Below are 10,446 nucleotides of genomic sequence, written 5' to 3'. Positions count from 1 at the left end.
TTTTTATTCACACTTGTGAAAGTGACAGTGGTGCAGGGGAAAGAGGTGACCCCTGGGACCTGAATCTCCCAGGCCAGGGATGCTGGAGGTAGAGTAAGCATACCCCACCCCCCAAAACTACTGCCACATCCCCTACCCTGCAGAGACCATCTCTGGAAATGAGATGGGAGCTCAGTCCCTGTGGCACACGCAGTCCCCGCCTCTCAGCCGAGGCTGTCATCAAGGACTGGGGGAGAGGGAACGTAGCTACCTCCCAAACTGGACCAGGACTGAGCCTCACCGTCTCACTTCACACAGCCCCAGCAGTAATATTCAGGTACCATGGAGCTGGACCCTGTTTAAAGCAGCTCCTGAATTCCCCGCCCCATCCAAGCCAGATTCTCAGTGCAGCAGCATTACCCACACCCCTGTGGGGATACTTCAGGGCCTTGAGCCAGCACTAACCATCCCCCACCACCAGCCTTTCAGAAGTGGTAACTGGCTCTTCCCCGGACTTGGTGAGGAAAAGCTCTGGGCCCCAGATCTCCATGCAGTGCTGCTGATGGCTAAGGACACTTGGTGTAACGTCCCCTTCCTGTGGTGCCCCTTGGGGTTACAGCTGCACAGGGACAGATTTCTCTGAGGTGAAGGGTTTATTTAGGATCTTACTTCTGTCCCACAGCTGTGTGCAAGGTACAGAGGCAATGTGAGAAATTAGAGTAGGGTAGAGTGATTTGGGCAGAAACAGCATGACCTCCCAGGGGCCTGACTCTCAAACAGAAGGGCTGTTGGCACCTGAGACTAATCACTGGGATAGTGTTCCTCATTTGGCAGCATCAAGCAGATTTTCCTCCAAGTCCCCGAGCTCTGAGCGGGAAGGAAGTCTCTGTTGCCTTGGCTCTGTGTTTCAAGACTAGGCCTTGGTGTCGGCCACACCCTCTGGTCCCAGTGAGGTCCTCCTGTACCGCTGTGTCTCGTACTCTCCCACGTTGGACGCCTTCATCTTCTGGCGAGCCTTTAGCTGCTTCAGGCGGTTTTTGTCCACTTCGCGCTTGGTCAGGAGGAAGAGGATGATGCCAGAGGGGAAGCCGATGGCCCTGCGGGAAACCAGAACTATGGTTAAACTGCAGGACGTTCAGCATCCATCAGGCAGGAGGGCGAGTCAAAGTGAAAGGCTTGCACGGCCTCAGGGCAGAAACTGTCCAGGCTTCTCCCAGTTCTGCGGATGCGCTTCAATCCCAACCTGCAGCCCCCCTTGTTATTCTAGTCCTGGGCTCCTGTCACACAGCTCTGCCAATGCCTCGGAGGACTCCCCTTGCCACCACCATGCTCCAGGCTGGGGCAGATCAGAGTCATTTGACTCCCTCAGGGAACAGATGGCCAGGATCCCCTGGGGGACTAACATGAAAGGGAAGGGAGTCCAGGAGTGCTGGCTGTATTTCAAGGAATCCCTGTTGAGGTTACAGGGACAAACCATCCCGATGAGTCGAAAGAATAGTAAATATGGCAGGCGACCAGCTTGGCTTAATGGTGAAATCCTAGCGGATCTTAAACATAAAAAAGAAGCTTACAAGAAGTGGAAGCTTGGACATATGACCAGGGAAGAGTATAAAAATATTGCTCGGGCATGTAGGAAAGATATCAGGAGGGCCAAATCGCACCTGGAGCTGCAGCTAGCAAGAGATGTTAAGAGTAACAAGAAGGGTTTCTTCAGGTATGTTGGCAACAAGAAGAAAGCCAAGGAAGGTGTGGGCCCCTTACTGAATGAGGGAGGCAAGCTAGTGACAGAGGATGTGGAAAAAGCTAATGTACTCAATGCTTTTTTTGCCTCTGTTTTCACTAACAAGGTCAGCTCCCAGACTGCTGTGCTGGGCATCACAAAATGGGGAAGAGATGGCCAGCCCTCTGTAGAGATAGAGGTGGTTAGGGACTATTTAGAAAAGCTGGACGTGCACAAGTCCATGGGGCCGGACGAATTGCATCCGAGAGTGCTGAAGGAATTGGCGGCTGTGATTGCAGAGCCCTTGGCCATTATCTTTGAAATCTCGTGGCGAACGGGGGAAGTCCCGGATGACTGGAAAAAGGCTAATGTAGTGCCCATCTTTAAAAAAGGGAAGAAGGAGGATCCTGGGAACTACAGGCCGGTCAGCCTCACCTCAGTCCCTGGAAAAATCATGGAGCAGGTCCTCAAAGAATCAATCCTGAAGCACTTAGAGGAGAGGAAAGTGATCAGGAACAGTCAGCATGGATTCACCAAGGGAAGGTCATGTCTGACTAATCTAATCGCCTTTTATGATGAGATTACTGGTTCTGTGGATGAAGGGAAAGCAGTGGATGTATTGTTTCTTGACTTTAGCAAAGCTTTTGACACGGTCTCCCACAGCATTCTTGTCAGCAAGTTAAGGAAGTATGGGCTGGATGAATGCACTATAAGGTGGGTAGAAAGCTGGCTAGATTGTCGGGCTCAACGGGTAGTGATCAATGGCTCCATGTCTAGTTGGCAGCCGGTGTCAAGTGGAGTGCCCCAGGGGTCGGTCCTGGGGCCCGTTTTGTTCAATATCTTCATAAATGATCTGGAGGATGGTGTGGATTGCACTCTCAGCAAATTTGCGGATGATACTAAACTGGGAGGAGTGGTAGATACGCTGGAGGGGAGGGATAGGATACAGAAGGACCTAGACAAATTGGAAGATTGGGCCAAAAGAAATCTAATGAGGTTCAATAAGGATAAATGCAGGGTCCTGCACTTAGGATGGAAGAATCCAATGCACCGCTACAGACTAGGGACCGAATGGCTCGGCAGCAGTTCTGCGGAAAAGGACCTAGGGGTGACAGTGGACGAGAAGCTGGATATGAGTCAGCAGTGTGCCCTTGTTGCCAAGAAGGCCAATGGCATTTTGGGATGTATAAGTAGGGGCAATAGCGAGCAGATCGAGGGACGTGATCGTTCCCCTCTATTCGACACTGGTGAGGCCTCATCTGGAGTACTGTGTCCAGTTTTGGGCCCCACACTACAGGAAGGATGTGGATAAATTGGAAAGAGTACAACGAAGGGCAACGAAAATGATTAGGGGTCTAGAGCACATGAGTTATGAGGAGAGGCTGAGGGAGCTGGGATTGTTTAGTCTGCAGAAGAGAAGAATGAGGGGGGATTTGATAGCTGCTTTCAACTACCTGAAAGGGGGTTTCAAAGAGGATGGCTCTAGACTGTTCTCAATGGTAGCAGATGACAGAACGAGGAGTAATGGTCTCAAGTTGCAATGGGGGAGGTTTAGATTGGATATTAGGAAAAACTTTTTCACTAAGAGGGTGGTGAAACACTGGAATGCGTTACCTAGGGAGGTGGTAGAATCTCCTTCCTTAGAGGTTTTTAAGGTCAGGCTTGACAAAGCCCTGGCTGGGATGATTTAACTGGGACTTGGTCCTGCTTTGAGCAGGGGGTTGGACTAGATGACCTTCTGGGGTCCCTTCCAACCCTGATATTCTATGATTCTATGATTCTATGAGATCCCCTTTGAGATGCCTAGGGAGGTTGTGGAATCTCCATCACCGGGGATTTTTAAGAGCAGGTTAGACACACACACCTGTCATGGATGGTCTAGATAATACCTAGTCCTGCCTTGAGAGCAGGGGACTGGACTAGACGACCTCTCGACGTCCCTTCCAGTTCTATGTACCCAGGCTGCTCCTAACACAGAGGATGCCACACACTCCCATGGTATGCCAGGGCCTGAACAAGCTGCCTCCAGAGGGTCGCAGGCAGACAACACGCGCCCTGGACTAGGAATTCAATCTTAGATTAGAGCGCTCACCCAACAGAACGGGTCTGAGGGTATTTCTAAGCAGGGGACACTGATGCTGATGACGCTCCCAACCCTGGAATGAGACTAGGATGATCGGCAATTTACAAGACTCACCAGGCCACACCAACCATCTTCATGGGGTTTTTGGCTTTCCGTGTAGGGATATACTCTGGGATTTCATGGACTTGCCTGCCAGGTTCTGGCTTGGCTCTTAAGTCCAATGGGGTTCGGCAGCTGCCATGGATGAGTCTGACATTGAGCCGGGCAAGGAGTCTATGGGTCCCAGCTAAACATACTGCCCGGCTCACAGCAGCAGAGAAAAATCCTGCCAAAGACAAAGCCAGATTACCAGAGCACCTAAAGACCTCAGATCAGCCACAAAGATCCCTGCCCGGAGAGGGTGGGAGGCTGGGTTCCTGAGTGGGCGGGGGAATCTCTGTGGCAGTCAGATCAGACGCATGTTTTAGCCTGATTTTGCATTGGTCTCACACCTGCACTCAGAGACCCCAGCTCAGGATCGGGGCCCATTGTGCCAGGTGTGGCACGCACATACGAAGGGGCCCGGCTGGTATTTCATATCCCAACACCTCTGCCGCTAATTTCCCCTCGCCTTGTGCTGTAAGACGAGAACCAGGGGCGCGTGAGCCCACGCTGCCCCTACAATAGGGCTTTAGACAGGGGCAGCCCACCTGACGCCCTGTCCCAGGGGCCCCGCAGTTACTGCAGCGGGGGCTTTGCCAGCCCTGGGTGCTGCACTGCACGGCGGGCGGGTTCTGGGGATGCCAGGCAATGGGCCCCGGCTCCGGGGGAGGGGAGGGGCCAGGCCCGGGCAGGGGGAGGCGGAGGAAGGGAGGGGCCGGACCCTGGCTGGGGGGGAAGGAGCCGGACCCTGGCTCCTGGGGAGGGGAAGGGAAGGGCCGGGGGTGGGGCCGGGCAGGGGGAGGTGGAGGAAGGGAGGGGCCAGGCCCTGGCTCTGGGGGGAGGGGGAGGGGCCCTGGCTGGGGGGGGGAGGCGGGAGAGGGGAGGGGCCGGGCCGGGGGAAGTGGAGGAAGGGAGGGGCCTGGCTCTGGGGGGAGGGGAGGAGGGACTGGGCCGTGGCTCTGTGCAGGGGGAGGGGCCGGGCCCTGGCTCCTGGGGAGGGGAAGGGCCGGGGGTGGGGCTGGGCAGGGGGAGGAAGGGAGGGGCCGGGCCCCGGCTGGGGGGGAGGCGGGGGAGGGGTGGGGCCGGGCAGGGGGAGGTGGAGGGGCCGGGGCCTGGCTCTGGGGGGAGGCGGGGGAGGGGCCCTGGCTGGGGGGAGGGGGCCGGATCCTGGCTCCTGGGGAGGGGAAGGGCCGGGGGGGGGGGGGCCGGGCAGGGGGAAGTGGAGGAAGGGAGGGGCCTGGCTCGGGGGGAGGGAGGAGGGACTGGGCCGTGGCTCTGTGCAGGGGAAGGGCCGGGGGTGGGGCTGGGCAGGGGGAGGTGGAGGAAGGGAGGGGCCGGGCCCCGGCTGGGGGGGAGGCGGGGGGGGGGAGGGGAAGGGGAAGGGCCGGGGGTGGGGCCGGGCAGGGGGAGGTGGAGGGGGAGAGGGGCCGGGGCCTGGCTCTGGGGGGGGAGGGGCCCTGGCTGGGGGGAGGGGCCGGGCCTGGCTCCGGCCGCTCAGTTACCGAACGACCCGCTGACCGCCGCCGCCATCTCGAGAAGTGACGCTCGGCTCCCGGCAGGCAGCGCGCCCTGCCGCGGTGCACGCTGGGAACGGCAGTGCCGGAGGCGGGAGGGGAAGGTGAGGACAGGAACTACAGCCCCCAGAATTCCCTGGGGCGCGACGACGACGACTCCCAGAATGCTCAGCGCGAGGCGGAGCCGGGACTCCCAGCGGCCCCCAGCCCCGAGCCGGGCTGACTACAACTCCCAGAATGCCCGGCGGGTTCCCGCTACCCCCGCCGAAGGGCGGGGCTTATAGCGCTGAGAGCGGTGATTGGCTCGGGCGCCCCAGGCCTGCTCGGCGATTGGCGGAGCCGGGCACCGCCCCTGTCCCGTGGGCCAGGCGTGGAGGCGGCGCGGACGGACGGGGCGCCCCGAGGCCGAGCGCAGCCCGCAGCCAGCCCGGCATGGAGCCCGGCACGGGGGAGGGCGGCGCCGCGGGCGCGGTGCTCTTCCACGGCGACGAGGAGATCATCGAGGTGGTGGAGCTGGGCCCGCCCGGCCCCGGTGAGCGGCGGATGCGCCGGGGCCGCCCTAGGGGAGTTGGGAGCCTGGGGGTGGCGGCTCTGCGGGGGGACTGGAGGGCTGGCGCCCTGTCCTAGGGGAGTTGGGAGCCTGGGGGTGGCGGCTCTGCGGGGGGACCGGAGGGCTGGCGCCCTGCCCTAGGGGAGTTGGGGGCCTGGGGTGGCGGCTCTGCAGGAGGAGAGGAGGGGTGGTGCCCTGCCCTAGGGGAGTTGGGAGCCTGGGGGTGGCGGCTCTGCAGGGGGACCCGAGGGCTGGTGCCCTGTCCTAGGGGAGTTGGGGGCCTGGGGTGGCGGCTCTGCGGGGGGACTGGAGGGCTGGCGCCCTGTCCTAGGGGAGTTGGGGGCCTGGGGGTGGCGGCTCTGCGGGGGGACTGGAGGGCTGGCGCCCTGTCCTAGGGGAGTTGGGGGCCTGGGGGTGGCGGCTCTGCGGGGGGGACTGGAGGGCGGGCGCCCTGTCCTAGGGGAGTTGGGGGCCTGGGGTGGCGGCTCTGCGGGGGGACTGGAGGGCTGGCGCCCTGCCCTAGGGGAGTTGGGGGCCTGGGGGTGGCGGCTCTGCGGGGGGACTGGAGGGCTGGCGCCCTGCCCTAGGGGAGTTGGGGGCCTGGGGGTGGCGGCTCTGCGGGGGGACTGGAGGGCTGGCGCCCTGCCCTAGGGGAGTTGGGGGGCCTGGGGGTGGTGGCTCGGCGGGGGGACTGGAGGGCTGGCGCCCTGTCCTAGGGGAGTTGGGGGCCTGGGGGTGGCGGCTCGGCGGGGGGACTGGAGGGCTGGCGCCCTGTCCTAGGGGAGTTGGGGCCTGGGGGTGGCGGCTCGGCGGGGGGACTGAGGGCTGGCGCCCTGTCCTAGGGGAGTTGGGGCCTGGGGTGGCGGCTCTGCGGGGGGACTGGGAGGTCTGGCGCCCTGCCCTAGGGGAGTTGGGGGGCCTGGGGGTGGCGGCTCTGCGGGGGGACCGGAGGGCTGGCGCCCTGCCCTAGGGGAGTTGGGAGCCTGGGGGTGGCGGCTCTGCGGGGGGACTGGAGGGCTGGTTCCCTGCCCTAGGGGAGTTGGGAGCCTGGGGTGGCGGTTCTGCAGGGGGGACTGGAGGGCTGGTGCCCTGTCCTAGGGGAGTTGGGAGCCTGGGGGTGGCGGCTCTGCGGGGGACTGGAGGGCTGGTGCCCTGCCCTAGGGGAGTTGGGAGCCTGGGGGTGGCGGCTCTGCGGGGGGACTGGAGGGCTGGTGCCCTGCCCTAGGGGAGTTGGGAGCCTGGGGTGGCGGTTCTGCAGGGGGGACTGGAGGGCTGGTGCCCTGTCCTAGGGGAGTTGGGAGCCTGGGGGTGGCGGCTCTGCGGGGGGACTGGAGGGCTGGTTCCCTGCCCTAGGGGAGTTGGGAGCCTGGGGTGGCGGTTCTGCGGGGGACTGGAGGGCTGGCGCCCTGTCCTAGGGGAGTTGGGGGCCTGGGGGTGGCGGCTCTGCGGGGGGACCGGAGGGCTGGCGCCCTGCCCTAGGGGAGTTGGGGGCCTGGGGGTGGCGGCTCTGCAGGAGGAGAGGAGGGGTGGTGCCCTGCCCTAGGGGAGTTGGGAGCCTGGGGGTGGCGGCTCTGCAGGGGGACCCGAGGGCTGGTGCCCTGTCCTAGGGGAGTTGGGGGCCTGGGGGTGGCGGCTCTGCGGGGGGACTGGAGGGCTGGCGCCCTGTCCTAGGGGAGTTGGGGGCCTGGGGGTGGCGGCTCTGCGGGGGGACTGGAGGGCTGGCGCCCTGTCCTAGGGGAGTTGGGGGCCTGGGGGTGGCGGCTCTGCGGGGGGACTGGAGGGCTGGCGCCCTGTCCTAGGGGAGTTGGGGGCCTGGGGGTGGCGGCTCTGCGGGGGGACTGGAGGGCTGGCGCCCTGCCCTAGGGGAGTTGGGGGCCCGGGGGGTGGCGGCTCTGCGGGGGGACTGGAGGGCTGGCGCCCTGCCCTAGGGGAGTTGGGGGCCTGGGGGTGGCGGCTCTGCGGGGGGACTGGAGGGCTGGCGCCCTGCCCTAGGGGAGTTGGGAGCCTGGGGGTGGCGGCTCTGCGGGGGGACTGGAGGGCTGGCGCCCTGTCCTAGGGGAGTTGGGGGCCTGGGGGTGGCGGCTCGGCGGGGGGACTGGAGGGCTGGCGCCCTGTCCTAGGGGAGTTGGGGGCCTGGGGGTGGCGGCTCGGCGGGGGGACTGGAGGGCTGGCGCCCTGTCCTAGGGGAGTTGGGGGCCTGGGGGTGGCGGCTCTGCGGGGGGACTGGAGGTCTGGCGCCCTGCCCTAGGGGAGTTGGGGGCCTGGGGGTGCCGGCTCTGCGGGGGGACCGGAGGGCTGGCGCCCTGCCCTAGGGGAGTTGGGAGCCTGGGGGTGGCGGCTCTGCGGGGGGACTGGAGGGCTGGTTCCCTGCCCTAGGGGAGTTGGGAGCCTGGGGTGGCGGTTCTGCGGGGGATTGGAGGGCTGGTGCCCTGTCCTAGGGGAGTTGGGAGCCTGGGGGTGGCGGCTCTGCGGGGGGACTGGAGGGCTGGTGCCCTGCCCTAGGGAGTTGGGAGCCTGGGGTGGCGGCTCTGCGGGGGACTGGAGGGCTGGTGCCTGTCCTAGGGGAGTTGGGAGCCTGGGGTGGCGTTCTGCAGGGGGGACTGGAGGGCTGGTGCACTGCCCTAGGGGAGTTGGGGGCCTGGGGTGGCGGCTCTGCGGGGGGACTGGAGGGCTGGTTCCCTGCCCTAGGGGAGTTGGGAGCCTGGTGGCGGTTCTGCGGGGGACTGGAGGGCTGGCGCCCTGTCCTAGGGAGTTGGGGGCCTGGGGTGGCGGCGCTGCGGGGGGACGGAGGGCTGGCGCCCCTAGGGGAGTTGGGGGCCTGGGGGTGGCGGCTCTGCGGCGGAGGAGAGGAGGGGTGGTGCCCTGTCCTAGGGAGTTGGGGGCCTGGGGGTGGCGGCTCTGCAGGGGGACCGAGGGCTGGTGCCCTGTCCTAGGGGAGTTGGGGGCCTGGGGGTGCGGCTCTGCGGGGGACTGGAGGGCTGGCGCCCTGTCCTAGGGGAGTTGGGGGGCCTGGGGGTGGCGGCTCTGCGGGGGGACTGGAGGGCTGGCGCCTGTCCTAGGGGAGTTGGGGCCTGGGGGTGGCGGCTCTGCGGGGGGACTGGAGGGCTGGCGCCCTGTCCTAGGGGAGTTGGGGGCCTGGGGGTGGCGGCTCTGCGGGGGGACTGGAGGGCTGGCGCCCTGCCCTAGGGGAGTTGGGGGCCTGGGGGTGGCGGCTCTGCGGGGGGACTGGAGGGCTGGCGCCCTGTCCTAGGGGAGTTGGGGGCCTGGGGTGGCGGCTCTGCGGGGGGACTGGAGGGCTGGCGCCCTGCCCTAGGGGAGTTGGGGGCCTGGGGGTGGCGGCTCGGCGGGGGGACTGGAGGGCTGGCGCCCTGTCCTAGGGGCGTTGGGGGCCTGGGGGTGGCGGCTCGGCGGGGGGACTGGAGGGCTGGCGCCCTGTCCTAGGGGAGTTGGGAGCCTGGGGGTGGCGGCTCGGCGGGGGGACTGGAGGGCTGGCGCCCTGTCCTAGGGGAGTTGGGGGCCTGGGGTGGCGGCTCTGCGGGGGGACTGGAGGGCTGGCGCCCTGCCCTAGGGGAGTTGGGGGCCTGGGGGTGCCGGCTCTGCGGGGGACGGAGGGCTGGCGCCCTGCCCTAGGGGAGTTGGGAGCCTGGGGGTGGCGGCTCTGCGGGGGGACTGGAGGGCTGGTGCCCTGCCCTAGGGGAGTTGGGCCTGGGGGGTGGCGGGTTCTGCGGGGGACCGGAGGGCTGGTGCCCTGTCCTAGGGGAGTTGGGAGCTGGGGGTGGCGGCTCTGCGGGGGACTGGAGGGCTGGTGCCCTGCCCTAGGGGAGTTGGGAGCCTGGGGTGGCGGTTCTGCGGGGGACTGGAGGGCTGGTGCCCTGCCTAGGGGAGTTGGGAGCCTGGGGGTGGCGGCGTTCTGAAGGGGGGACTGGAGGCTGGTGCCCTGTCTAGGGAGTTGGGAGCCTGGGGGTGGCGGCTCTGCGGGGGGACTGGAGGGCTGGTTCCCTGCCCTAGGGAGTTGGGAGCCTGGGGGGCGGGTTCTGCGGGGGACTGGAGGGCTGGTGCCCTGTCCTAGGGGAGTTGGGAGCCTGGGGGTGGCGGCTCTGCGGGGGGACTGGAGGGCTGGTGCTCTGCCCTAGGGGAGTTGGGGGCCTGGGGTGGCGGCTCTGCAGGGGGATCGGAGGGCTGGTGCCCTGCCCTAGGGGAGTTGGGAGCCTGGGGGTGGCGGCTCTGCAGGGGGAGACTAGGAGTGGTGCCCTGCACTAGGGGAGTTGGGAGCCTGGGGGTGGCGGCTCTGCAGGAGGAGAGGAGGGGTGGTGCCCTGCCCTAGGGGAGTTGGGCCTGGGGTGCGGTCTGCAGGGGGACCGAGGGCTGGTGCCTGTCCTAGGGGAGTGGGGGCATGGGGGTGGTTGGTGGGTTGGGGTTTGAGCCTGGGTGGGGCGGCTTGCGTGGGGAAGGAGGGCTG

The 10,446-nt window shown here is 65.7% G+C and overlaps 2 protein-coding genes across 2 annotated transcripts in view; both read left to right on the top strand.

The window, feature by feature from the left end:
* The first annotated feature begins 1,682 nt into the window (after positions 1-1,682).
* The window catches only part of GPBAR1 (G protein-coupled bile acid receptor 1), a 16,604-nt gene continuing 7,840 nt past the window's right edge, over positions 1,683-10,446 (top strand). The window contains 1 exon segment of the mRNA XM_038422850.2: positions 1,683-1,693. The gene's annotated coding sequence lies outside the window, so the exon portion shown is untranslated.
* Positions 5,591-10,446, top strand: part of LOC122458040 (angio associated migratory cell protein) — a 27,163-nt gene continuing 22,307 nt past the window's right edge. Inside the window, exon 1 of the mRNA XM_043504847.1 lies at positions 5,591-5,969. Coding sequence (XP_043360782.1) covers positions 5,675-5,969 — 295 coding nt within the window. The 5' untranslated portion in view covers positions 5,591-5,674. The remainder of the gene's footprint in view (positions 5,970-10,446) is intronic.

The sequence above is a fragment of the Dermochelys coriacea genome, chromosome 11 (genome assembly GCF_009764565.3).
Source record: "Dermochelys coriacea isolate rDerCor1 chromosome 11, rDerCor1.pri.v4, whole genome shotgun sequence".
Lineage (NCBI taxonomy): Eukaryota > Metazoa > Chordata > Testudines > Dermochelyidae > Dermochelys > Dermochelys coriacea.
Note: the sequence above shows the minus strand (reverse complement) of the source record. Positions and strands in the feature narration are given on the sequence as shown.